This window comes from Lepus europaeus, chromosome 9, assembly GCF_033115175.1.
Source record: "Lepus europaeus isolate LE1 chromosome 9, mLepTim1.pri, whole genome shotgun sequence".
In the NCBI taxonomy this organism is placed as follows: Eukaryota; Metazoa; Chordata; class Mammalia; order Lagomorpha; family Leporidae; genus Lepus; species Lepus europaeus.
Window position 1 is genome coordinate 9,926,628 of NC_084835.1, and position 26,188 is coordinate 9,952,815.

At 47.0% G+C, this 26,188-nt stretch overlaps 1 protein-coding gene across 6 annotated transcripts in view; it reads left to right on the forward strand.

The window, feature by feature from the left end:
* The first annotated feature begins 144 nt into the window (after positions 1-144).
* The window catches only part of IFT122 (intraflagellar transport 122), a 73,259-nt gene continuing 47,215 nt past the window's right edge, over positions 145-26,188 (forward strand). For 3 of the 6 annotated variants that reach the window (XM_062200485.1, XM_062200482.1, XM_062200483.1), the window contains exons 1-8: positions 145-270; positions 5,317-5,383; positions 7,007-7,091; positions 14,011-14,089; positions 15,700-15,776; positions 17,883-17,949; positions 18,935-19,081; positions 22,538-22,613. In XM_062200485.1, the coding sequence (XP_062056469.1) occupies positions 230-270; positions 5,317-5,383; positions 7,007-7,091; positions 14,011-14,089; positions 15,700-15,776; positions 17,883-17,949; positions 18,935-19,081; positions 22,538-22,613 (639 nt within the window). In that variant the 5' untranslated portion in view covers positions 145-229. Of the gene's footprint in view, positions 271-5,316; positions 5,384-7,006; positions 7,092-14,010; positions 14,090-15,699; positions 15,777-17,882; positions 17,950-18,934; positions 19,082-20,107; positions 20,285-22,537; positions 22,614-26,188 lie in introns of all 6 variants that reach the window. The other 3 variants (XM_062200486.1, XM_062200487.1, XM_062200484.1) reach the window with 2 other exon arrangements.

The window sequence follows — 26,188 nt, forward strand, 5'->3', positions numbered from 1 at the left end:
CCCCTCCACCCGTCTCGACCAATGGCGCACGCATTGGTGGCGCGTAACGCTTTTACTGCTTTTCTCGCCCTCCCTTATAGGCATGCGCACTCAGAGCTATGGGGGCGCTCGCGCGCCGCTCACTGCGCATGTGCGTTGCCAGGGGTAGCGCGGGTAGCCAAATTGGCTCGTGGAGCGGAGCGGGTGGCTGAGGCGGGGAGGAGGGGCCCGAGTCGTGAGGGAAACCGCGATGAGGGCCGTGCTGACGTGGAGAGATAAAGTCGAGCAGTGGTGAGGCGCGGGGCCGTCTGGAGGAGCGGGGAGGGCGGAGCGTCTGCGGGGATGGCGGCAGCCGCGGCGGGAACCAGCGTGGTTGCCAAGGGCAACGGGCCTGCGGCCTGGGCGGAGGGCCGCGGGCCGGGGGTCTGGGAGCCCGCGGGGTCACCCTCCCGGGGGCGGCGGCCCTTCGAGGCGTTTTGTGCATCCGCAGGGAGCGGTCGCGTCGCTGCCTCGGCTGAACTGCGTCAGGGTGGCCGCCCCCGCGCGTTGCCCGTGCTCCGTCAGGGTGGCCGCCCCCGCGCGTTGCCCGTGCTCCGGTGGCTTGCTTTCTCCACACCGCCGCACTGAACTTTCTCTCAAGTGCGGTTTTTAGGTTTCCCACGGAAACTTAGGTACAACGTGTGTGAGAAATTAGTGTCGCTCGCTTTTCAGTGTCAGGGGAGTGTCCCAGTACAGCTGGCAGGCGCAGGACGGTGCGGGCGTCGCCCGGACGCCGATGCAGGGTGGGGGGCCTCTGGGCCCCGAGGGTGGCCGCTGCCCTCGAAAGGTGCTAAGGTGACCAGCAGCGAACCCGGCCCTGCTCGCCTGCTGGCGTGTTTCGTGCCCTGGAAAAGTCATCCGCACCCGCCCATCACACCACGGTACATTTCGGGCAACACGGACTGCATGGGTGATTCTCAGCCTGACTTTCAGGAATCTTCCTGGATGGCCTTTCCAGCCCCCTGGCCAGTGGCGGGCCATGGGGGTCAGACATGTGTTCCCTGTCTTTGCTCATCTCACGGTGAGATCCTGGTTGTCCATTAGGGGTCCCTTCGGAGGTGGCTGCGGCACTGCTGGTAGCGAGTGATGGCTTTGCGGCGACAAACTCAAGAGTTTGCGTGACAAACTCAAGAGCGTGCAGGGCTCGGGCAGGGACATAAATGAGAGATGAGTATTTGTGTGGTAAACACAAGGAATGGTCCATGTTCCTTAGGAATATTCTATCTTGTACCCTACATCGCTTGAAACACGTGGCCCGCTCAGTGTGTCGTCGCTTATTTCTACTTTTAATAGACTTGCGTTAAAAAAAAAAAAAAAAAAAAAAAAAAACCTCAGTTGTGAAAGTGCCGTCAGTGCAAACTGGTAATACCTGGCACCTGCACGTTTGGCTTGGATGCCACAGAGTAATAGAGTGGCAAGGACTGTGGGAAACTGGAGAGTGCCTGCTCTGCTCTGCCAGTTGCCATCATGTAGGAACTGGCCTTGTGTGCTCAGATCTTCCTTTTTATACCAGAAGCTGCAAATCTGGGCTTCTCTCTAAAATGTCCTAATTTTTAAATGTTGGCACCTAATCTGAAAAAACAAAAGAAAACACCATGTGGGCCAGACAAAACATTTGCTGGCCCAGTGCAGCCTGATTTGCTGTGTTCTCAACCCCTGGCACAGAATTTTGTTCATTTCTCTCTTGTGGTACTTAGAGTCTATCCAGAATAAAGACCAGTTTTTAATTTGTTTAATCCAGAAGTCTAGAAACTCTTTAAAAAGCAATGGCTATATTTTATTTATTTCTGGATTATTCCAGAGCTTGGTCAAGTTGGTGGTGGTTATTGTTATTTGATGGATACATGTATTCATCGAATGGATGAATAAGTGAGTGAGTAATGAATAAGCATTGATTATTTGGTTTTTGGAATCGTAGGTTTCTGTTAGAACAGAGGGTGCACGGGTTCTGAGGGCAGCTAGACATGTCAGTCGGTAGCCCAGAATGAGGCAGAACAAAACCAAAATCTATAAAAGAGAGTAGAACTCAAAAACCCCAGATGCCACAGATGAGCCCTTCCTCACTGACCCGGCCTCTGCTCTTCAGCTTCCAGTCTGACCTTCACATGGCGACAGACTCTGTTTCTAGACCTGCCACTGTGGTGCCTGCGCTTACATGACAGGTCAGATCGTCCCTATGGCTAGGTGGGTCTTATGATCACTGTCTCTGTGGGCTTGCTAACATTTGAATTTATCCTTTCCAGTTCAGCCTCCGACTTTTCCTACCAAAGATCCTTCCCAAATGCTCCCTTAGGCATCTGTGAACTCTGGTTTTCCCTTGTAAATGCAGTGCCTCAGGTTCATGTCACCCATGATGCCATATTAGGCTGGCCCATCTTACTCCAGTCAGGCTGCTCTCTGTAACTTTCCATTCCCACCAGCGGTATTTACAGAGTACCTGCTGCAGGCCAGATGTGTACACACGTTACCTTGGTTAATCTCCACAGCAACCTGTGAGGCTGGAATTGTTATCCTATTTACAAAGCAGGAAACAGATTTAATGAGGTATCACAATTTGCCCAAGATTACAAAGCAAGTAAGTGGCGCTGGGTGAGATTGTGTAGGGTTTGGAGAGTTATCTTGGAATTTCAGTGTGCAGTGGGCTGGGTGCAAGATTGGCACAGGACAAAGGTTGGATAGAGAATTCACGCTCTATCTGTGCCGTGGAATTTGATGATGTTTTGTTTTTTGTTTTTTTTTTTAATTTTTGACAGGCAGAGTGGACAGTGAGAGAGAGAGAGATAGAGAGAAAGGTCTTCCTTTTGCCGTTGGTTCACCCTCCAATGGCCGCCACGGTAGGCGCACTGCGGCCGGCGCACCGTGCTGATCCGATGGCAGGAGCCAGGTGCTTCTCCTGGTCTCCCATGGGGTGCAGGGCCCAAGCACTTGGGCCATCCTCCACTGCACTCCCTGGCCACAGCAGAGAGCTGGCCTGGAAGAGGGGCAACCGGGACAGGATCGGTGCCCCGACCGGGACTAGAACCCGGTGTGCCGGCACCGCAAGGCGGAGGATTAGCCTATTGAGCCGCGGCGCCAGCCTGATGATGTATTTTTTTTATAATTCTGTTTTTTTTTTTTTTAAGATTTATTTATTTATTTGAGAGACAGAGAGAGGTCTTCCATCCGCTGGTTCACTCCCCAAATGGTCGCAATGGCTGGAGCTGGGCTGACCTGAAGCCAGGAGCCAGGAGCTTCTTCCAGATCTCCCACGCGGCTGCAGGAGCCCAAGGACTTGGGCCATCTTCCACTGCTTTCCCAGGCCATAGCAGAGAGCTGGATCAGCAGTGGAGCAGCCAGGACTCGAACCAGCGCCCATATGCCGGCTTTACCCGCTGCGCCACAGCACTGGCCCCGATGATCTATCTTTTGACTCTGTCTTTTTGGTAAAAGGGGCAGTGGGAAGAGGGAGCCTCCTGCAGTAGCGCTGACTGCCTGCAGACCTGTGAGCCTGCCCGGCAGAGGCTGAAGGCTGTCCTGTGGAATTCTGGCCCAGGTGAGGGAGTCCGGACTACTGGATTCTTCCCAAATCTTGAGCTTTCGTGATGTCATTAAAGTCTGAAGGGGTTGAGATGAAATTTTACCAGCTTCTCATTTACCGTATGTGCATTGTGTGTCTAGAACAAGGCAATGGACCTACAATGCAGTGGGTCTACAAATGTATAAAATGTGGTCCATGCCCTTGAATCGCTTACGACTAGAGAGACAACACAGTGTCTGAAACAGTGAAAATATAGGAGACTTTATAGAATTCAGCACAACCCTGTATTATACAGATTCCAGGTACAGCAAGAGTTTGCTTTGGAGTAAATCAGACCCTCTGTGTTAAATTTTGGAAGGCAATTTCAAGAATTTCAGGGAAAATAGGTTTTCACATCTGAAAGGAGGATAGTTTAAGCTTGATCCAAATGAAACACTCAAAAGTGTGATTTCCTGGTGCCCAGCTTTGTGGCTTAGCAGGTAAAGCTGCCACCTGATGCCAGCATCCTATATAGCTGCCAGTTTCGAGTCCCAGCTGCTCCACTTCTGATCCAGCTCTCTGCTGTGGCCTGGGAAAGCAGTGGAAGATGGCTCAAATCCTCAGGCCCCTGCATCCACCTGGGAGATCCGGAAGGAGCTGGCTCCTGGTTTTGCCTGGCTGAGCCCTGGCCATTGTGGCTATCTGGTGAGTGAACCAGCAGATGGAAGATCTCTCTCTCTCTCTTTGTAACTCTTTCAAATGAACAAATCTTTAAAAACAAAACAAAAACCCACACATGATTTCCTGATAGGTGACCCCAAGATGAGCCGTATAAAAAAGAGGCCACACAGGACTCGCTGAGATGAGCTCAGATGTGCACAGAGCAGAAAGGCAGCCACATAACCCAGGGCAGTTTCAGGTGAAGGTGCAGACCCCTTTCTTCGTACTCCATTGCAGCAACCCGCAGGTGTCAGCTGTTACTTGCAAGGCTGGCTTGTGTACACTGTGAGGGGGGAAGGCATCTCTCCTTGTTTTATAGGTGAAGATGACAGCCCAGATGAAAGATAAGATTTTTTTTACCTCCCCGTGCTTCGAATGTGAAATGGGCCAAGGGCATTTACCATGGGTTCCAAGAAAGAAAGTGCAAGAAATAAGGGCTGGATCTGTTTCTATATAATACGAGAGGAAGCCAGAGAACTCCAAGCCCTAGTTTGCTTCATCCAGAAGCTTGCCCACTGGAATGCATGTAGCCATCACCTGTTCCTGCTTCTCCTTCAGCCAGCCGGGTATCACTACAGAAACAACGTGCCTCCTACTGTAGTCCTTCTCTATAACAACAGGCTGAGGACAGCTTCCCACTGGGGGTAATTTCCTTGAGGGCAGGGAGGGACTCTGATCTACTCATCCTGTGTGTAGTAGTGCCCAGCGCCTACCGGACACTGAATATCTGTACAGATTTACTAGCCTTCACGTTTCTCAGTTTGTCTAGCCTTTAATGGTATTCTCAGAAGAGTTAGTGCCCTCAACTGTTGACCCTTTGAGTCATTTCTGGCGTCTGGCTTCTGGACAAGAGGAAATTGGGACACAGCGCTAACTGCCTCATGGATCATGATTTAACGGACTGCCAAGGTGTGGTGGTTGAATGGAATTTGCAACCAAATGCGATTCTTAGCCATTATTTTTCTCCCCATACTACACACAAGTGTTTCATAATGGAAACAAAGTTTGCTTTCCCGGCCATTAGCAGATCTCATGGTTCGGGTTCCTAATTGTCTCTTTGTCTTGTCTTGTCTCCTGTTTAGTATATATGACCTCGCCTTTAAGCCTGATGGAACGCAACTGATTTTGGCTGCAGGAAACAGATTACTGGTAGGGTTTTGTCTGCGTTTCCTTTTTAAGTGCTTCTCCCTGCCCCCTTGTAAGTACTCTGAAATTTGACCCTTTTTTTTTTGAGATAAAAAAGGCAAGGGCGGAAAAACCAGTCATTACTTTTTAATAGGGAAGGAAATGGGCTATTTAAAACAGGTAAGTAAACTGTCTATCAGATAGGAACTTGTGAACAAAACCTCCTTTGGAGTCATTAATCTTTCCCTTTCTTCTTTGAGACACCCATAAAAAAGTTGAAGACAATTAATCAAAATGCCTTTGAAAGTGGGCTGGTGTCAATTCATATTTTGTCCCCATGAAAAATTGAAGCAACAGGACTGAAGGCACTCCTTCCATGGGAAGCCAGATACCCTGACCCTAACTTTTAGGCCCTGGCATACCTAAACAATTCCATATGGACGCTGTCCTATTTTTCTTATTTTTAAAGCACATAAGCTCTCTCTGGAACCTATCCCAGTGAATAAAAGTAATTTTCAGAGAACTTTTTATGTTTGACCTAAAAACCTCAATCTGAGCGCTCCTTCTTCCTGCGTAAGATCTGCTTCCTCTTCTCTGTTGTCTCTAGATACGGAGGCTGACAGATCTCCATTCTTGTATGGTAACTCCATGATCTTAAAACTGCGGTTAGGTTGTTGTGCAGACTCCTCTCCACTGCGAGAGGTCTTGTTAGTTTCCCTTCACAGGTGTTCTCCAACATTGTTTACCCTTTCAGAGCATTTTGCCCCAATTTCTCAGGTGGCATGGTTTTTTTGACTCTCTGTGTTTGTAGATGTTACACAGCTATAATAGATCCTGAATTCCTGTGACAGATTTTTTTTTTTTTTAATTTTTGACAGGCAGAGTGGACAGTGAGAGAGAGAGACAAAGAGAAAGGTCTTCCTTTGCTGTTGGTTCACCCTCCAATGGCCAGCACAGCCGGCGCGCTGCAGCTGGCACACCGCGCTGATCCGATGGCAGGAGCCAGGTGCTTCTCCTGGTCTCCCATGGGGTGCAGGGCCCAAGCACTTGGGCCATCCTCCACTGCACTCCCGGGCCATAGCAGAGAGCTGGCCTGGAAGGGGGGCAACCGGGACAGAATCTGGCGCCCCGACCAGGACTAGAACCTGGTGTGCCGGTGGAGGATTAGCCTGTTGAGCCACGGTGCCGGATGGGTTTTATAACACTCCCTTCTACTTAAAGGCCCTCAGCTCAGGTCCATGACTTTTAGACTCTAGTAGCAAATATGAAACATCTGTGTATGAAGTTGATGTTAGGGGCAGGGCTGGCACTAAAATTTAATCATGTTGTAGCTGGCTCTTTGAATGCACTGGCTTTATTTGGGAGGGCCAAATGCCGGTTGTTGAGAATCTCAGTGGAGTAGTTGAAACTTTGTCTCTCCAAGATTGTGGTTCCTAGTCACATGTATGTAGAATCAGGACCTCCACTCCTTGGTCATCCGCTTAAGTCTTCTTTCTTATTTTCTGGTTTCACAGTGCAGTTTTTGTTTGATAAAAATTTAGAATATTGACATATTTTGTTATAAAAATTAAAATAGCTGTAGCAATCCTGCAGGAACTCTGACAGATATCATGTAGATGATCCATACTTTCATCTTTTTTTCCCTAGGTTTATGACACTTCTGATGGCACCTTACTTCAGCCCCTCAAGGGACACAAAGACACTGTGTACTGTGTGGCATATGCGAAGGATGGTGAGAGGCGGCCTCAGAGCTACTCATGCTCTGCTGATTCATTCACTCTTTAGTACTTTTTTGTAAGCTCAAATGTAGCCTGTAGCTTCGGAAAATAGTGAAATTGCTTGGACTTCAGTTCCCTCCTCCAAATCAACAAGTGTTCTTTGAAGGTCATAGTATGCTGCAGGCACTGTTGAGGGTGCTTGAGATGCTTCAGAGAACAAAACAAAGAAAGGTCCCTGCCCTTGTGGGGCTTGTATTCTGCTGGGGAGGGGGAGAAGGAAGAAGTTATGAGGGAAGACTTGTGAACATTGTAAATAAGTAAAATAAAGGGTGGGTGTTGTGGCACAGCAGGTTAAACCACCACTTGGGATGCCCGCATCCCGTATTGGAATCGGTTCGAATCCCAGCTGCTCATATCGGATCCATTTTCCTGCTGATAGATACCTGAGAGTCAGCAGATGATGGCTCAAGTGCTTGGGCTCCTGCTACCATGTGAGAAACCTGGGTGGACTTTGGGGCTCCTGGCTTCAGCCTTGTCCAGCAGTGGCTATTGTGGGTACTGGGGAGTGAACCAGCAGATGGAAGATTCATTCATTATATCTCTCTTTTTCTCTCTCTCAGTTTTCAAGTGATGAAAAATAAATATTTTTAAAAATAGGTAACTTAAGCAGGATGCTGGAAAGTAAGAAGTGTGGAAAAAGAGAAAGTGGAGCAGAGTAAGGAGGATTGAGAGTAACAGACCTGGGAGTATTGAGTAGGGGAGTTAAGGTGGGGTCGTGGAGGTGGGGACAGGTGAGCAGAGACTTGAAGGCCTGACGCAGTAGGCATCTGGGGAAGAGTCCCTTTGCAGAGGCCCTCAGATGGGATTGTGCCTGCCAGGAGCTGGGCATAGAGACTCAGAGAACAGTAGGGGATGAGGTGGAGAGGTGATGCACATTGGGTAGCCAGATTGTCAGCTGTTGTAAGAACTCTGGCTTTGGTTCTCAGTGCACTTGAGGAGGGCTCAGATCTGGTTTACATTTTTGAAATGATCCCTTTAGCTGCCTCCTGGAAGCAGCTGATAAGAGGTGAGGATCACATCAGGGAGACAAGTGAGGAAGCATCCTGCAGGCGAAGGGTGGCCCCCAGTCAGACCTCTGTGGGGCAGAGGAAGTAGCAAGAAGTAATCAGGATCCCAGACATGTTTTGAAAGTGGAGCCAGCGTTCACTGGGGAGATGGATACAGGATGTGAAAAAAATGCCAAGGCTGAGTCCCAGGATTCTGACCTGAGCGAAGAAAGAATGGGGTTGCTGTCCACTGCAGTGGGTGGAGAAAGCTTGTTGTGGAAGATCAGGGGTTCTGTTTTGGATATGTTGGACTTGAGGAAAGTTGATGCTATAGGACAGAGGGTAGAGAATTGCTAGGATAGGGATGTCGAGTGGGCTAAAAGAGATGGGGCTTAGGGCATGGATGGGCATTTGCTTTGGATGGGGGCATGGTGGCAACCTCAGGTGCTGGCAGGTGGGAGTGTGTGGTATTATGAATCTACTGGAAATTTTCTTCATTTCCTTCCATGTTTCAGTGAGATAAGAGGTAACATCAGCTGAGAGTAAGAATGGGGAGGGAGGTGTCAGAGTTTGGAATAAAAGGAAAAAATGTGAATTCCCTGCCTAGGAGAGTGGGATGGACCCGGGTATTGTAGTTCCCTGGGACAGGAAGGCCCACGAGAAGCTGGTGGTCAAGAACTGAGGTGAGATCGATGGTTTGGGTGATGATACCTGTTTTTCCGACACTTTGAGTAGCATAGATGTAGGGGGAATTGTGTTGGATTTAACTGGATTAGTGGTTTTGCAAATGCCCTATCCCTTCACATCTCCAAGTGAAGGGAGAGGGCAAGGGAGCAGAGGGTGTATACAGAAGAGTGATTGTATACATTGGCCTTGACATGTCTTCTGAGTAATGAGGGGAGAAGGGGACCTTGGAGCATGAGGGGCAATGGAGACGTGGTAGGTGAGGTTGAAGGATTCTTGCTCAAGGGGCACTAGGAAAGTTGAGAAGGTGGGGAGGTGTTGGCCAGAGATTGGGTGCTTGAAATTGAAATTGAGAGTTAAAAAATGAATCGCTGCTACCCCACAGAATAGTGTCAGTGGAAGGAACGTGGACTTGGAACAAGACAGCTCTGAGTTCTAACCCCAGAAGCTCTGAGTTACTGGTCTAGTCATGGAGCCGCTCAGTCTCAAGTTCCTCATGTATCAGGCGAATGTGGAGTTAGAGATGACGTCTGGAACTGCTGCTGAGAGGGCACGGAATTGCAATGTGCTTGGATAAACCCAGGAGATCATTCAGGCCCCAGCTTTGTGACTTCTGGATGTGGGACCTCTTTGACAGATGAAAGCTATGTATAGACAAACCCCTCTCTAGCAAAATACACCTACTCTGTAGGTATACAAAATGTCATACATGTAGTTGTGGTCTGATTCATGCAATCTGTTCACGTTAGATCTATATAAAGATGTGGAGAATGCAAGTGACTTGCCAAGATCATTCAACAACTTGATATCAACAGTATAATACTGATTTCTTGCCTCATAGTAAGGAGTGCTGTACCATGGTGGTCACATTTTTCTGGTACACATTTGAGTTCAAGTTCATAGAAGTATTGGAAGACCTGTAACAGGGAACCTAGAGAGCTCAACTGTTTGCTACGTCCTGGAAGTCCCCAGGGACATGAACCAGTCCAGGGCCTTGTAGAAGGCTCAGGAGGTACGGCTAGGCTGGTGGGCCTTAGGAGTTCCTAAGTCTAGAGGGCTCTTTGACTTGTAGCACTGTTAAGGCCCTGGGGGATGCTGGAGTATGAGCTGCCCACAGAGGCATTTGGACAGTACTTTGCAGAGCCTTGTCTGATACGCTTTCTCATCTGACCCTTTGAACAGCCCAGCAACCCTGGGAAGCATAAGGGTTCCTGCCTGTCTTGTAGATGAGAAGACAGGTTTGGCGCCATCTCGAGGGCAGAGCTAGGCCTCAGCCCGGGCCTCCCACTGCAGAGCCCTAGGTATTGATGAGGCCAATGTAATGACTGAAGTCTTTGGACTCCTCTAAACTGGTCTTTTCCCCCCTGAAAATTGAGGCACAAGGTGATTTCAGTGTGCTGTTTAAGTCTGCTTATTCTGAATTCTGTCTTAAATTTATTAAATATTTATTGAGCAACCATGCTACAAAGATAAAATCTTGTTATTTTTTATTCAAGGGAAACAACATAAAACAACTTGGAAATAATAGTAATAATAATAGCTAATTTTGTAAAGCATTGATTCTATGTTTTGAACACTTGGTATGATACAGTGAATGTGTGTGTGTGTGTGTGCGTGTGTGGTCCTTTAATCTTCACATTAACTCTGCCGGTAAATGCAAATATTGTATCCTTTTTTCAGATGAGGAAGTGAAAGCAAAGAGGTAGTCAGTAGATCATTGCAGGTCACACAGCTGGTCAGTGATGTCACTAGCATTCCTTTTTAAATTTATTTGACAGATAGACAGTGAAAGAGACAGAGAGAAAGGTCTTCCTTCCGTTGGTTCACCCCCCAAATGGCCGCTATGGTTGGAGCTACACCAATCTGAAGCCAGGAGCCAGGTGCCTCGTCCTGGTCTCCCACGCGGGTGCAGGGCCCAAGGACTTGGGCCATCCTCCACTGCCCTCCCAGGCCACAGCAGAGAGCTGGACTGGAAGAGGAGCAACCAGTGCCCATATTAGATGCCAGCGCCACAGGCGGAGGATTAGCCAAATGAGCCATGGCGCTGGCCCCATCACTAGCGTTCTTGAATCAGAGGCTGAGCCCAGGGCCCATGCCCATGCATCTGCTGCCTGCCAGGGTGTGGGAGGACACACACAGATCATAATGAAAGGGAGCAGCTTCTGTTTGGGCTTTGCAGCAGTGTCGGGGCTCACCCCAGTACCTCCTGCTGCAGCTACCATGACAGGTGCTTTCTGGGTATTGTTGTAGTGGACCCCCACAAAGAGCCTATGAGGAAAGATTATTCGTGCTTTCCATTTCGGTTAAAGATACTGAGGCTTAGGGAGCAGTGACTTGTCCCAGGTCACCTTCCACTTGCTCTAAGAATGGAGTCTAAAAGTTCTTAACGAGCCTGCAAAACTTGGCCATGCTCAACTCTCCAGAGTATTCGAGGGCTCCCCAGTGTTTGCTGTGGGATGCCCTGATCCTCTTCGGACTGTTTGTAAACCTGTAACAGTGTAATAAGTCAGTACTCATTGTGGACTGCCTGTTTCTAGCCCTTTCTCTCATGAAGCCCAGGCGGTGTGTGAATATAAACCTCTGCTTAAAGCATTTCTTTGGCTTCCCATTGCTTTGTGGTAAAGGGCAAGATCTCTGTTGTGGCCCTAAAGCCCCTGGAGGTCCTTCTACTACCCACTTCACCCCATGTTCTCAGTGTTCCATGCTGGCTGCCCCTACGCTCCTCAGTTATGCTGGGCTTTTCCTCCCTCCGGGCCTTTGCACATCTCTTCTACCCATGTGGGTAAATCCTTCTCTCTTTGCACCTGGCCAAGCTCTGCTCATCTTTTCCATTGTACTGTCATCTCAGTTAGGTCATCCTGGAGATGTTGACCAAAGAGTATAAGGTTTCAGTCGCACAAAAACAATAGGCTTTTGAAGTCTGTTGTACACCATGGTGACCATAGTCAATAATAGCATATACTTCAAAATTGCTGAAAGAATAAATGTTAACTGTTCTCACCACAAAAAAATAAGCTTCTGATGTGATATATTAATTAGCTTGATATGAGCAATTGTATGATATATACATGTATCAAAAGATCACATTGTATTCCATAAGTATGTGCAATTATTATTTGTCAAATTAAAATCCAAGTGTTGAGGCTGGTGTTGTGGCACAGTGGGTTAAGCTGCTTCCTGTGATGCAGGCATCCTATTTGAGCACAGGTTTGAGTCTTGGCTGCTCCCCTTCCCATCCAGTTCCCACTAACACACCTGGTGAAGCAGCAGATAATGGCCTGAGTGCTTGAGCCCCTGCTACCCACATGGGAGGTCTGGTTGGAGCTCTAGGCTCCTGACTTTGCCCTGGCCCAGCCCTGGCTATTGTTTCCTTTTGGGGAGTGAACCACAGGTGGAGGTTCTCTCTCTCTCTCTAACTCTGCCTTTCAAATAAATAAATCTTTAAAAAAATTTAAATGTTGTTTTACCACAAGCCCACCTACATGCATGCACACTGCTACTGTTATGAAAGCACTGAATTCATCTTTTGAGAGAGAGACGTTTATTATGATTCCAGGCCTGCAGGGAGCTGGGGCAGATAAGATCAAAACCCAAATCAGTCTCATTGTTCAGAAAGGGGTTTGGGAATTGATGGAGTTAGGATAAGTGGTAAATGGAATGTAACTGGGCAGAGCTAAGTGACAGGAAGTGAGAGGTGCAGCGGAAAGGGCTGCAGAGCGCCTCTGAGCAAGCGCCATGATAACTCAGGCCTTCACATCCATCCCACGCTCAGAGCTGGCCTGACTCATCATCAGAGGTATCAGTTAGCATTGTAATGAGCCAGCGGCAGGCATGGTGGCGGGATGGTTAAGCTGTTGTTTGGAACCTCTGCTTTCCATGTTGAAATGCCTGGGCTTGAGTCCTGCTTACTTTTCCAAACTGTCCTTCTGCTGTGTGCACCCTGAGATACAGCAGGTGTTGGCTGGGGTACTTAGGTCCCTGCCACCCATGCGTGAGACCCAGATGAAGTTCCAGGCTCCTGGCTTCTGCCTTCCCCAGTCCTGGCTGTTATGGGCATTTGGAGAGTGAACCAGAAGGTGGAAGTTTGATCTCTCCTTCCTTCCTCTCTTTCTCTGTCATCCTGCCTTTCAAATAATTTTTATTTTTAATCTAAAAACTGAAGAAAAAAAGCCACATTATAATGAACCATTGAGCTACTCTCCAGTCAATCAGAGTCAGCCTGCTCAAGCTCTGGTTACAATATTGTCTGCAGCCTGTTGTGTCTGGTTATATCAGAGACCCCAAAAGACAGTTCCACAGATGTTTACAGAAGACTACTTTTGGGGGGGGGCAAGTTGCAATGGGCAGGCAGATGACTGTTACGGGCTGTCACTATGACAGTATGGGCAGCTAAAGGAAGCATGCTGTTAAGTAAGGGGAGGAGGATCCTTTGTTTTCCGTGGTTTAATAAATATTTTATTATTTTTTAAACTTTTATTTAATAAATACAAATTTCAAAAGTACAACTTTTGGATTATAGTGGCTTTCCCTCCCACCCGAACCATCCCATCTCTCACTCCCTCTCCCATCCCATTCATCAAGATTCGTTTTCAATTATCTTTATATATGGAAGATCATCTTGGTATATATTAAGATTTCAACAGTTTGCACCCACACAGATATACAAAGTATAAAGTACTGTTTGAGTAGTAGTTTTACCGTTAATTTGCATAGTATAACACATTAAGGACAGAGAGCCTACATGGAGGGCAAGTGTACAGTGACTCCTGTTGTTGATTTTGTGGTTTAATAAATAAATGAGGCCCCCAGTTCTTTTAATCAGACTCGCATCTTTTCCTACCATGTCTCATTTGTGGTGGATTAGTTCATTTGAATGGCTGCTTCTTCGTTGGACTGAATGCCCTGAGAGCAGCAGGCATGTGTGTTTTAATCACTGCTTACTCTGGGCGCAGAATATAATACCTGCATGTGGTAGCCCTCAGTGCATCTGGTTTGCTCAGTGCAGAGCAGGCTTTGAACCCAAGCGTTCTAACTCCATGGTCCTTCTTCCTAGAACTTACAACAAGTAGTTGAGAAAAAGCTGACAAACTTAGGTACTTAAAGGACTGGTCCTTTTTTTTTTTTTTTTTTTTTTTTTAAGAACTCTTTGGGAAATTCTGGTTTAAAATACATGTGAGAATTTTCTTTTCAAAAACACTTTTAGGCAAGCGCTTTGCTTCTGGATCAGCTGACAAAAGTGTTATTATTTGGACATCAAAGCTGGAAGGCATCTTGAAGTACACGTAAGTCACCATTTAGGTGTGCTGTTGTTCGTTTGACACAGAGGAATAGTAGCAAAAGCCCCTTAGAAAAGCCGTAAGGAAGAACTTTTTTCTCTGAAATTGAATTTGAAAAAAAGTTATAGGGGAGGGTGGGCTTAGGGACAAAGTGAATGAACATTCTTGAGCACTTGCCAGGTGGGCCCAGCGCTTGGCCGGGGATTTTCACACAGCTCCTATCAGTTAATCCGACATCCCACCCCCAAGCTGTCCTCTCAGTGTCTCCATCTCAGGAAGTGGTCTCACATCCACCCATAGTAAAAGCCAGAAGTTGAGGGTCAGAGTGCTCCAGGCCTGTTCTCACTGTTGGGGCTCTGTTCATGGTCCCCCTTCCTCCATAAGTTAACCTCCACTTACCCAGTCGACCCCAGGCTTAGACGGTGCTGCCTCTGAGAAGCCCATCCTGCTCTGCTCGCCTGGAGTGGGGTTCGCTGTGGCATTTGCAGCAATTGTCGTTTTACATTTATGCTGGTGACTGATCCGTCTCAGCCTGTGCGTTCTAACAAGGGCAGACACTGCATGTGTTTTTGTTCACTCTTTTGTCTCTGGTGTCTTGTGCAGTGCCTGGTCCATAGTATGTACTCAACAGTTTTCTTTGTTTTTTAATTGTGGTAAGATGTACCTGACATAAAATATATTATCTTAACCATTTTCAGTGTACGGTTCAGTAGACTATGAAGTGCAGTCACTTGGTACAACCCGTCTCCAAAAGCTCTTCTCATCTTGCAGAAGTAAAACTCTATACCTGCTTAAAACAGTTTCCCTTTTCCCTTCTCCCCAGCCTTTGGCACATACCATTCTACTTTGTGCTCCTCGAATCAGACTGTTCTGGGTATCTCATGAGTGCAGTCATACAGCACTTGTCCTTCTGTGATCTTAGCGTAATGTCCTCCAGCCACCTCCATGGGGTAGCTTGTGTTGGAATAGCCTTCCTTGTTAAGGCTGAACAATACGCCGTTGTAGGGAGAGAGCACGTTTTACTCATCTGTTCATGTGTTGATGAGCACTTGGTGGCTTCCGCCTCTTGGTCATCATACATAATGCTGCTGTGCACACAGGTGTACCAGTGAGGAAACACTAGGTAAAGTGTTACTCAGAAGTGAAAGAATAAAACTGGAGCCAAGATGCCATGTGCTGTATGGGACTCTGAATTGTCACTGTTACTAAGGATTTACTGTGTTTCCAAATCTTGGTCTGCAGTATCTTCATGGCACCACCACCCTGTATTTCCAGGATTCTGCAAACACAAAGAGTAAAGCAACGACCAGAGCACTTCCTCTGTACCTGGCAGCAGACCAGGTGCCTCCATTTGTTTTACAAACTGGAGGTGTCCCACAGGATGGCCCTGGAGGAGGTGGTGTTTTAACTGGGCCAGGATAATGGTTAGGTAATGGCAGTGGGGTTGAGAAGCAAGACAGGAGACAGAGCATTAATCCCTGTGCCTTTTGTTGGTCACCTGCAGGAGAGCCTGCGGTGGGAAGTCAGGCTGCGGTCGCATTGTTAAAATCCTCGTTTGTAGCCACTGAGACACTTATGGTTTGCTGTGTAATAATCTATAGTTGTTTGCTCTTCAGGCACAATGATTCTATCCAGTGTGTGTCCTACAACCCTGTGACCCACCAGCTGGCATCTTGTTCCTCCAGTGATTTTGGTAGGTTATGATTCTCAATATTTGTCCTGGAGTAGCTGAAAATGTGGGCAGAAAAGACTGGCGTCTCTTCAGAAGGTGGTGGTTTTCTCTGAGCATTGGTAGTATTTCTCTACCTTCAGTGACTCATGGGAGGCTGTCAGTTCTTTAAATTGTGTAGAATCCAAGACACATAATGACCTTGAGTCTGGCAAGACTTTGGAGATAACAAGAAGGGCCCCAGGGGAGGAAGTGGTAAGAAGGATAGAGGGCACAGGCGTAAGTTGGCGTTGCCGCCTCTGGGAAGCCTTCCCCAACTCACCTGGCAGGGACAGTTCCCCGTCCCCAGCTTGGCACTCGCCCACATCCAGGTGTGTGGGAAATTCCTTGCTGTGTGAGCGTGGTTGTGTGATGTGTCATCGTTCCTTGTTTAGGTGGCTGTAACTGTCCTTCCTGAGGCTGGAACACCTTGAGGAGTCCCTCCTGGCCCCATGTGTGGCAGGGAAAAGTTTCAAGGAGGAAGAGAGGGGCGGGAGGGAGAGATGGGGCAGAGGCGTGTAGGTTTTCTCTATTAAAGGTCCTCAGCCCTGTGAGTTCTGTCTTCCTTGCTGAGAGATTGTGGGTCCACTGGAACAGCTGTTAGATGAGGGTTAGAGACCTAATCCCCGTCCGTATTCAGTGGAGCATAGCAGCCCCACCCCTTTGTCCCCCTCTACTTCACTGAGGTTCCAAAAAGAGGGTGGAGTTGAAAGCATATTGTGTAAGTGAATGGTAAGGGACTGCTACTTTAAAATGTTAGCATTTTCTCCATGTGATTCACTGGTCTAAGGGGTTCATTTGGGAATTAAAACAACAAAATAGAATCCCCACCCTCAGGAAACCTGCGGTCCTGCAGGGTGGTAGAATTGGTAGGAATATACTCAGTTGTCATATTGTTGTATGCTTACAGTGTGCTGGGCCCTGTGCTCTGTGGCAGCCCCAGAGGTCAGGTCTTATTCTCATTCCCACTGCACTGCGGAGAAAGAACTAGGCCTCAGAGCAGTTTGGTGATCACTGGAGGTCACTTGGCCAGTAGGAGGTAGAAACAGGGCTTGGACCCAGGCCAGGTCACTGCGTCCAGAGCTGCTGTGGCAGGCACTGCTGAGGGAGGCCCAGGAGGGAGGGGTTTCCTCCAGCTGGCTTGGTGGAGTGCAGATAATGTACATAGGTGGAACTGTTTAGGGGATGCATTCTGAACCGAGGGGAGGGCAATAAACAACTTGTTTGAGGAGGCACCTGGCTGTGTAAATATATTTGTGCATTATATTTCCCTTTTTGTCATGCTTCACAGCTCTGGCAAAGAGTAGTGTTTGCTTGTGTTGTGGGCATTCATCTGGTGCTGTCGGGCTGAGCCAAGGTGTCTAGGGGCAGGCAGGAGCAAGCCTAATGTGACCCATGGGCCATGGATGGGGCAGAGCTCACCTACGGTCATGTACTGTCAGGGAGACCTGGCGAGGAAACAGGACTTGCAGAAAGCATCATTCGTTACTTTGAGTCCTGATATGCTCTGGCTCCAGTGTCCTAGTTACGGTTGGAGAAGCTGTCATTTCTTTGAGAGTTAAGTCTCTGAAAAGTTGGTTGGAATATCACCAGTTTACTTTTCCTCTAGAAATAATTATAGATTCCCAGTCAATTGCGAAGATAGTACAGAGATATCTCCTGTACTCTTCATCCAGTTTCCCCAAATGGATGCATCTTATATAATGTATCAAAACCAGGAAACTGGGTCTGGCACAGCATGGCTAAGTGGTTTGTCGTTTTATCACACGTGTGGATTTCCATTGTCCTTACACAGAACTGTTCCATCCCCACACAAACAGCTCTTAGGACCACTCCCACCCTCCTGACCTCCTGTTATCCCTAGCCCCTGGTAACCATGACTGTGATCTTCATTTTTGTAATCGTATCGTTTAAGATTGTTCGAAGTGGCTGTGAAGAATCGTAGGACTTTGAGACTGGCTTTTTCACTCAGCATAAAGTCCTGGAGATGAGACCCACCTGGGTTGCTCTATGAGTCAATAATTTGTTCCTTTTCATTGCTAAGTTGTATTCCAACCAGTGTGTCTTCTTTTATATTATTGTGTGTTAAAGGGCTGTGGTCTCCGGAACAGAAGTCTGTCACCAAATATAAATCAAGCAGCAAGATCACCTGCTGCAGGTAGGTGAAGGGCAGCTTTGGAGACAGGCTGTATTGCCTCTGGAGAGGAAGCTCTCAGAAGCCAGTTATCTCACACAGCTGAGAAGGCGTCAGGTTAATTAGTTGGTTTGGGCCTTTTTTTTTTTTTTTATCTCTTTTTGCTTTTCTCATCTTCCTGCTGGGAAAGACCTGGGCCATTGAGGACTCTGCAGTCGCCCTCCTGCTGTTTTCTGGCAGCAGGCCTGCGCAGGAAGCAGAGTTTCTCTGGAAACGTGAGGTTGTCCGTCATCGGGCAGTGTGTGCTGGGGAGAAAGCACAGGCTTCGACTTGCTAGACCTGGGTTAGAATCCAGATTCCTTCACTGACAGGCTCTGTGACCTCAGGAAAGCTACTGAATCCCTCTGAGATAGAGCTTCAGGCTCCTTGTCTCTGACAGATGGGGAAAAAACACTGACTTGATAGTGTTGTTGTGAAAGACAAACTAACGAGTGTAAAGCATGCAGCACGACACCTGGTACGCAGGAGGCACTCTGTCAGGGTGGCTCTTCCTGCTACTCCACTTCTTAGTGTAGCCCTTCGACTCAGCATATGTTGAACACCTTCCGCCAGGCATGCCCAATTCCAGGGGCTGGGATCACCAAGACAGAGAGTCTGTCCCTCGTCCGTCACCTTCACCACTCAGCCACAACCATGCTCAGTGAATTCCTAAGGTGCTCTAGTAGGGAGTGGGGCTGCTTCAAAGCCAAGGGTGGTCATGGAGGGATGCCTGGCGGGCTGTGGGAGCTCAGGAAAAGGCACTGCTGCCTTCATTTCTCATTGCTGGTTCCAGGTAAGTGGGGTTTTATTAGGTGCTCTGACTTCGTATCAGGATCAGGAGTGATAGCACCGTAACTAGCCACTGTGGCCTCAACAGATGTTCTTTTAAACCATGGCGTCATCTTCACTGGTTTTGCTTTCTGTCTGTTCCCCTTCCTCTTCTCATGCACTTTGTCGCTTGTGTGCGCAGCTGGACGAATGATGGTCAGTACCTGGCTCTGGGGATGTTCAATGGGGTCATCAGCATACGGAACAAAAATGGTGAGGAGAAAGTGAAGATTGAGCGGCCGGGGGGCTCCCTCTCCCCGATATGGTCCATCTGCTGGAACCCTTCCAGGTACTTGTATGGCTGCATTCCTTCTAGGACAGACATAATTAGGAGGCAGGGCTCTCTCGGCAGCCCGCGTTCTTTCTGTCTTCCAGAGGTCTCCGTACAAAAGCTTCTCACCTCACTTGACTGGTCTGGTTTGGAGCCCATTCCACTTGAATGGAATTTTAAAAGAGCCTATCTTGAGTTTTGGAAAGTATCCCAGAGATTTGCCCAAACAGATGAGCTATCTAGGCCAGCCCCCAGAGCATGGGGTGTGCACGTGTGCACGTGTGAGGAGAGTGTGAGCAAGACAGGAGGGCTGCATCCTTATGCATTGATAGCTGAGCCCTTTCTGTGGCTTTTTGTCTTTTCCTTTATTCACTTCTTCCTTCCAAGTCCGGGCAGAATATATGCCCACTTGTTAATAAACAACTTTTCGTGCATCTTTTCTGCTGCCCATGCCAAAAACAAAAACCAAAACCAAAATTAAGTCTACAAATGTCCTAAAATCCTAAACGTCCACAGTTGGCATCTGACTTGTCACATCTTGCACATGCTCTCCTTTCTATGCCCATATGACACTGAGGGTGGACTAAAAGCTGTAAATACTCTGTGTATAATCCTGTAATATTAAATCAACAGCACCCCCACAAAATTGTCTGAAGGCAAACTGAAGGACTTAATTAGCACCCCAATGTCATTTTATAGGTGGGTGCCTACTTGACTTGGGAGGTTCTTTAACTTGAATGCCTTTCCTATACCAGTTTGTTATGCTCTTTCCTGAATAATGTTCAGTCCAGACTGTATCATACATGTCTGATGCCATCAGAGGCCATTAGCCTACCTCAGAGTTCCTGCTGTTTGATTTTGTGGCCACAGATATCTTTGTGGCTTCAGGCTACCATTTTTAATTCATGAGAAGCAGGATGCCCATTGCACCTGGTGGCCATCTTCTTCCGGGTAGGGTTCAGGGGCTTCTTGACAGGTTTTGAAATTATAGCTTTAGTGTAGTTCAAGGTGATGTGATTGTGAACAACCATTTACTGTCTACAGCCGTTGGGAGAGTTTCTGGATGAACAGAGAGCACAAGGATGCTGAGGAAGTCATTGACAACAGATATTTTCAGGAAATCCCTTCCACTCTGAAGTCAGCAGTGTACAGTAGTCAGGGTAGTGAGGCAGAGGAGGAAGAGCCCGAGGAAGAGGACGACAGTCTCAGGGACAACAACTCGTGAGTGTGTCCCAAGGAGTGAGAACCCTCCTTGTAAGGGCCCAAGCCCCATGCAAACCTGCTGGGACAGATGCTGTTGCGAAACTCCTTGGCCAAGGGGAGCAGTGCAGGGGCTGGGGGAACTGATGGTGGGAGCTCCTGCAACACAGGGAAGCACACCCTTAAAATTTATGTCAAGGTTATAATGTAACCCTGAGAAACTGTAGGAAGTACTGAGAAATGTAAAGGAGTTGGTTCAGCTTCGGTGTAAAACCCCCTCCTCTGAGGAAGTCACTGTTGGCATTTTGGTGTATTCCTCTCAGTCTTTTAGTGTGTTCATGTAACGAGCTATAGCATATCCTCCTTTTCTTCTTTTTCCCACTTAACATCGTACACGGAACTCATGCCAGTAACACTGAAATCCTCTGAAAAGCATGCTTTTTAATGCAAGCACTGTATGTCCTTGCATGGATGCTCTGTGTCTCAGTTAACACCTTCGCTGTTACTGAACACATTTCTGAGCCTTGTCCCATATTGTACCTGCCTTGCATTTGCTAGGACACTTACTAGCAAGGAGTCACTCATCTTGACCCACAGCCCTAGCACCCCGGTCCTGGCTGTCCAGCCTTTCTTCTCCTCAGTCGAGATGACCTATAGGGAAAACACTGGCAGGTGGGAGTGGGGAAAGCTGGGGTAGCCAGGGTATTCGACTGGGCGACAGTGATCAAGCTTGGACTTTCCAGGCTGTGTCTGTGATGCCTGAGGTTGCTTGGAAGAACCTCCAGGTCATGGGTGCAAAGAGGGACAAGGCAAAGAGGAAAGGGTAGGCCTCAGGCTTGCATGTGTACTTCAGCCAGAGCAGCCTTTTGTTGTTCAACCTGAGTATGTGCTTTGGTAAAGAATTCCATTGCCTGTGGGGCAGGGGAAAGAGTTTAAAAACAAACAAAACCCACCAATCCAGCCCATAAGTGGCCTCCCCAAGAGGGCTTGCTGCAGGCTGGGCTCTTGGATTGAGTTTGGACTTCCGTGCCAGGCACAGAGCTCATCTCCAGGTCCCTTCCTGTTAACACTCCTCTCCATCTTTGTCTTTTTTCTCTGAGTTCTGAATTGGTGCCTCTGTGACTTTTGCCACTTTGCTGCTGTTGACTAGGTTCTCCACACAAGGCTGCACTGCAGTGTCTACCAGTTCATTGATGCTTCCAGTGACTCCAAGTACTGCACTCTGAAAAGCTGAAATTAATTAACAAAGAAGAGGCGACATTAGATGGATTAAGACCCGGCCTCAGAGGCCTCTGTCTTAGATTCCCAGCTTCCACCTGGGAGGCACCAATCTTCAGCTGCTTGGTTTCAGAGACCAGCTAGTTGTTGGTCTGAGTCCATTGCTCTTTTTATTAGATCCAGTCAGAAGCCATTTCATCTGAGGACCCCAAATGCCGTAGAAACTAGTTTTAGGTGTTGATTTTCCCTTTTTAGTAAGATTTTTCTTCTTTTTTTTTTTTTTCCTTTTTGACAGGCAGAGTGGACAGTGAGAGAGAGAAAGAGACAGAGAGAAAGGTCTTCCTTTTCCGTTGGTTCACCCACTAATGGCCGCTGTGGCCGGTGCGCCGTGGGCGGCGCACCATGCTGATCCAAAGCCAGGAGCCAGGTGCTTCTCCTGGTCTCCCATGGGGTGCAGGGCCCAAGCACTTGGGCCATCCTCCACTGCACTCCCGGGCCATAGCAGAGAACTGGCCTGGAAGAGGAGCAACCGTGACAGAATCCGGCGCCCAGACTGGGACTAGAACCCGATGTGCTGGCGCCACAGGCGGAGGATTAGCCTATTGAGCCGCAGCGCCAGCAGGTTTTTCCTCTTTTTAAGAAGAAGCAAGCTTCCACTCTATTGAAAGATCAGATAGTCCGTGCCTTCCCCCTGCAAAAGGTGTTTCTCTGCTGTCTTATCTTCCAGTGTTAGGAGAACACTCTAGGGTCTGTATGCTTGCTCTAGCTTGGTGCTACCCAGGAAGCTCTGGAATGAGGAGTCTCTGGCTCTGTCCCAGCACCATCAGCTCATGGCAGGAGTTCAGTGAAATAGCACATCCCACCTCCCCTTCCTCCCACTGGACTGATTGATGGGTTGGACCTAATTACAACTTTTGGCCTCAGAAAAACTGGACAGTTTGGCAGCCTGACAGCCTGGCCAGGGCTTTCTTTTTCCTGTTGTTTGTTGAACTTTGAGGGCTACACTCATCAACAGACCATGGCCCCTCATAACCTCTTTTGTCTTCTGTTGATTAGAGAGGATCATAATGACATCCTGGCTGTGGCTGACTGGGGACAGAAACTTTCCTTCTACCAACTGAGTGGAAAACAGGTATGGAACTCTGTGGAAAGCCTGTTGCAGTCAAGCCCATTGTGGTATATTTTCCCTTTCTGAGCTTGCATTATTACTTATCCATGGTCATTGTTAACTCCAACTTATTGAGTATTTATACCATACCAGGAACTGCACTCATGGTTTCATATACTTTATTCATTGACTTCTTATAAAATCCTGTGAAGTAGGGACCTTCATTGTTAACTTTTTAGAAATGAATAGACTTAGTCCAGTGAAATATTACACCCAGGGTACTGCCTAGTTAGTAGTAAAGAGTGGAACCTGGGGTCCAGCGCTGTGGTATTCAGGAGACATAGAAAACAAGATGTGGGTTGGTCACATTCTTGCTTCACAAGAATTCATTTCTCTTTTTTATTTTTAAAGATTTACATATTTATTTAAAAGTCAGAGTTTTGGAGAGAGAGAGATCTTCCATCCACTGGTTCATTCTCCAAATGGCCATAATGGCTAGATATGGGCTGATTTGAAGCCAGGATCCAGGAGCTTCTGCTGGGTCTCTCACGTGGGTGCAGGGGCCCAAGTGCTTGGGCCATCTTCCACTGCTTTCTCAGGAACATTAGTAGGGCGCTGGATCAGAAGTGCTGGAGCCGGGACTTGAACCGGCACCCATTGGTGGATGCCCGCACTGCAGGTGGTGGCTTTACTCACTATGCAATGGTGCCAGTCCCAAGAATTCTTCATTTCTTTGGCATGTGGATCAAAAAGTGGAGAACATCATGGTAGGATGACCGGAGAGTAGACAGGAAATGGCAAGGATTGGAGTGAAGGCGGGTATGGGTTACGTACCGTAGCCAAGCAGGTTTTATGGCTTGCTCGGAATTGGAGCCTTCCAGTTCTTGGTGTCATGATAAAAAGAAGAGTTCCAGGAGTGTGGAGCCCAGCTTTGTGGCCATTTTTTCTGCCCATGTCTTACCACTGGTCATTTCTTCAACAGTTGAATTAAGAAAAGATAAAGGCAGCAGGTAATGAAGTGCTTTCAGTTTCCTGTGGCTGATTTCCCAAAGCTTCCTTGTCGTTATCCTGCATCTCGATTCCCTTGCACTGTCTATCCATCCACAAATATGTGTCTACAGTCATCTAACAAAAACATACTGGCACATTCACTTTGTCCCAGACCCTAGGCCTGGATGTTGAAGACTCTTGGGAATAGATAACCACACTATACTGGGAAGGAGGGGGGTCTTGTTGCAATAGTGACAGTAAGAAAAGAGTTCAGCATTATGGTTAGGGCCATGGGAAATAATCATGCATTTGTTCCGCCCTGGAGCTCATGTTGTGGCCCAAAGCATTTGAATGATAAGCTAACTCATTCTGCTAACATGGCAACTGCAACTTGTTTTAGAAAATAACACTGTTTTCATGGTGGCAAAGTGTTTTAACTCTAGCAAAAACTCAGACTTTTATATGAGGCTGAGGTATAATTTGTGTAGTTTTGTCATTTTTGGTGCTTGTAATATTTTAAAAGATCTGACTTAATAATAATAGATGATATTTATTGAATTCCAGGTATTGTTTAAATCCTTTAAAAGGATTAACTCTTTTAATCTACATCAGCCTTATGAGGCAGGTACTGTTACCAGTTCACTTACTTTGTGTGTAAGGAAATTGAGGCACAGAGAGGGTCAGCAGTTTGTTGAAAGGTACACAGTTTAGTCAGGGGGCCAACCCTGGTTTGGAACCCAGGACACAGGTATCAGAATCCATATTAGAATATCCATCAGATTAGATTGTGATAACCATTTAAAAGTTGTATTGAGTAATTAATTTTATGCTTCTGATTGTAAGTACAACATTTTTTATTACATTTTTCTACTTACTCACTGAGATTTTTGAACCTATACATTTATGTCTTTATGTCTTTCAGAAAATGTGGGAAAATGTGGCTGTTATCTCTTCAAATACTTTGTCTTCTGCATTCTGCCCTTTTCTTAGTTACACTTACATTAGACCCTTGGGATCCTCCAGGTCACTGGGGTACCCTGTCATTTTTTAAAACCCTTTTTATTCCTTTTAATCTTCATATTAGAGGATTTCTGTTGTTGAGTATTCAAACTTCGTTGACTCTGCTGTAATCTCTAATAGTCTCTGTTAGAATCATCCAGTGCATTTTGGTAATTGTGTTTTTCAGTTGTAAAATTTGTTTGGTTCTTTTTTTCCCCTGTTTTTTCATTCATTATTAACATGTTTTTGTTTATATCCTTAATCACAGCTTAAAAGGCTGATTTAAAATTTTCATCTGTTAATTCTAACATCTGGATATCTTAGATCATTCTTTATTGATTGTCTTTTCTCTTGAATATTGTTTGTATTTTGCTCTTTGGAATTTTGGATTGTATTCTGGAAAATTGTGAATTATACAAACTGGAGACTCATTTCTGTCACCTTCCTCTGAAGATGAGTGTGTTTCTGTGTCTGTGTGTGTGTGTAAGCAGGCAGTTTACTTTGCTGGACTCGAAATTCAGATTCTGTGTTTTCAATGATGGGCAGCAGCTAAAATCTCTGTGCATTAGTTAGGCTGCTTGGCCTCTGCATCACACGTTCAAGAGTGTTCAGACAACTCAGCAGAATTTTTGTGCTGCTTTTCTCTTATTTCCCGCCTCACTTTCCACCACTGTCTCTTCAGAAGTTCTTTTCTTACCCAGCATGATGCTGACAAGGTCTGCCCCTAGGCAAAAAGGAGTTAAAAAGTAAATAAATAAAAAAGAGAAGCTCTCCCAGTGCTGGTCCCAGAGTCTGCTCGCCTCTCTGACCCCCACAGCCTCTGCACGGTTGTTCCCAGTTGGTCCAGAGTTTGCACTTGCTGCCTGCCGGAGGGCTGGGCCAGTAGGAGCTACCGAGCTGTCAGCAGGAGCTGCCAGCCTTCTGTGTTGTGACTCAAGATTTTTCATTTTCTTATTAGTCTAAGAAACAGAGAAACTTTTGGTTGTAAGGCATGTAAAATTTATGAAAAAGAAAGAAGAATTGTATGTATTAATCTTATAATTGCAGTTTAAATTAGTAAGGGAATTAGCAGAGCTGTAAATGGAAATGGATATTTACAATGTCTTATGATCTGTTTGGAAATTGAGTTCACTGAACAAAACCAGTTGATTGTTCACTTTTACTATTAGTAGGAAAATGTTTATAAATTGAACTTAAGGAAAAAGTGGATTTCAAGAGCTATTTCTTTCTCTTTTTTTTTAAGATTTATTTTATTTGGGGCCGGCGCTGTGGCGCAGTAGGTTAATACTCCGCCTGCGGCGCTGGCATCTCATATGGGCACCAGTTCTAGTCCCAGCTGCTCCATTTCCAATCCAGCTCTCTGCTATGGCCTGAGAAAGCAGCAGAAGACGGCCCAAGCCCTTGGCCTCCTGCACCCACGTGGGAAACCCAGAAGCTCCTGGCTCCTGGCTTCAGATCAGCGCAGCTCTGACCGTTGCGGCCATTGGGGAGTGAACCAACGGATGGAAGACCTTTCTCTGTCTCTCTCCCTCTCACTGTCTGTAACTCTACCTCTCAAATAAATAAATAAAATATTTTTAAAAAGATTTATTTTATTTATTTGAAAGAGC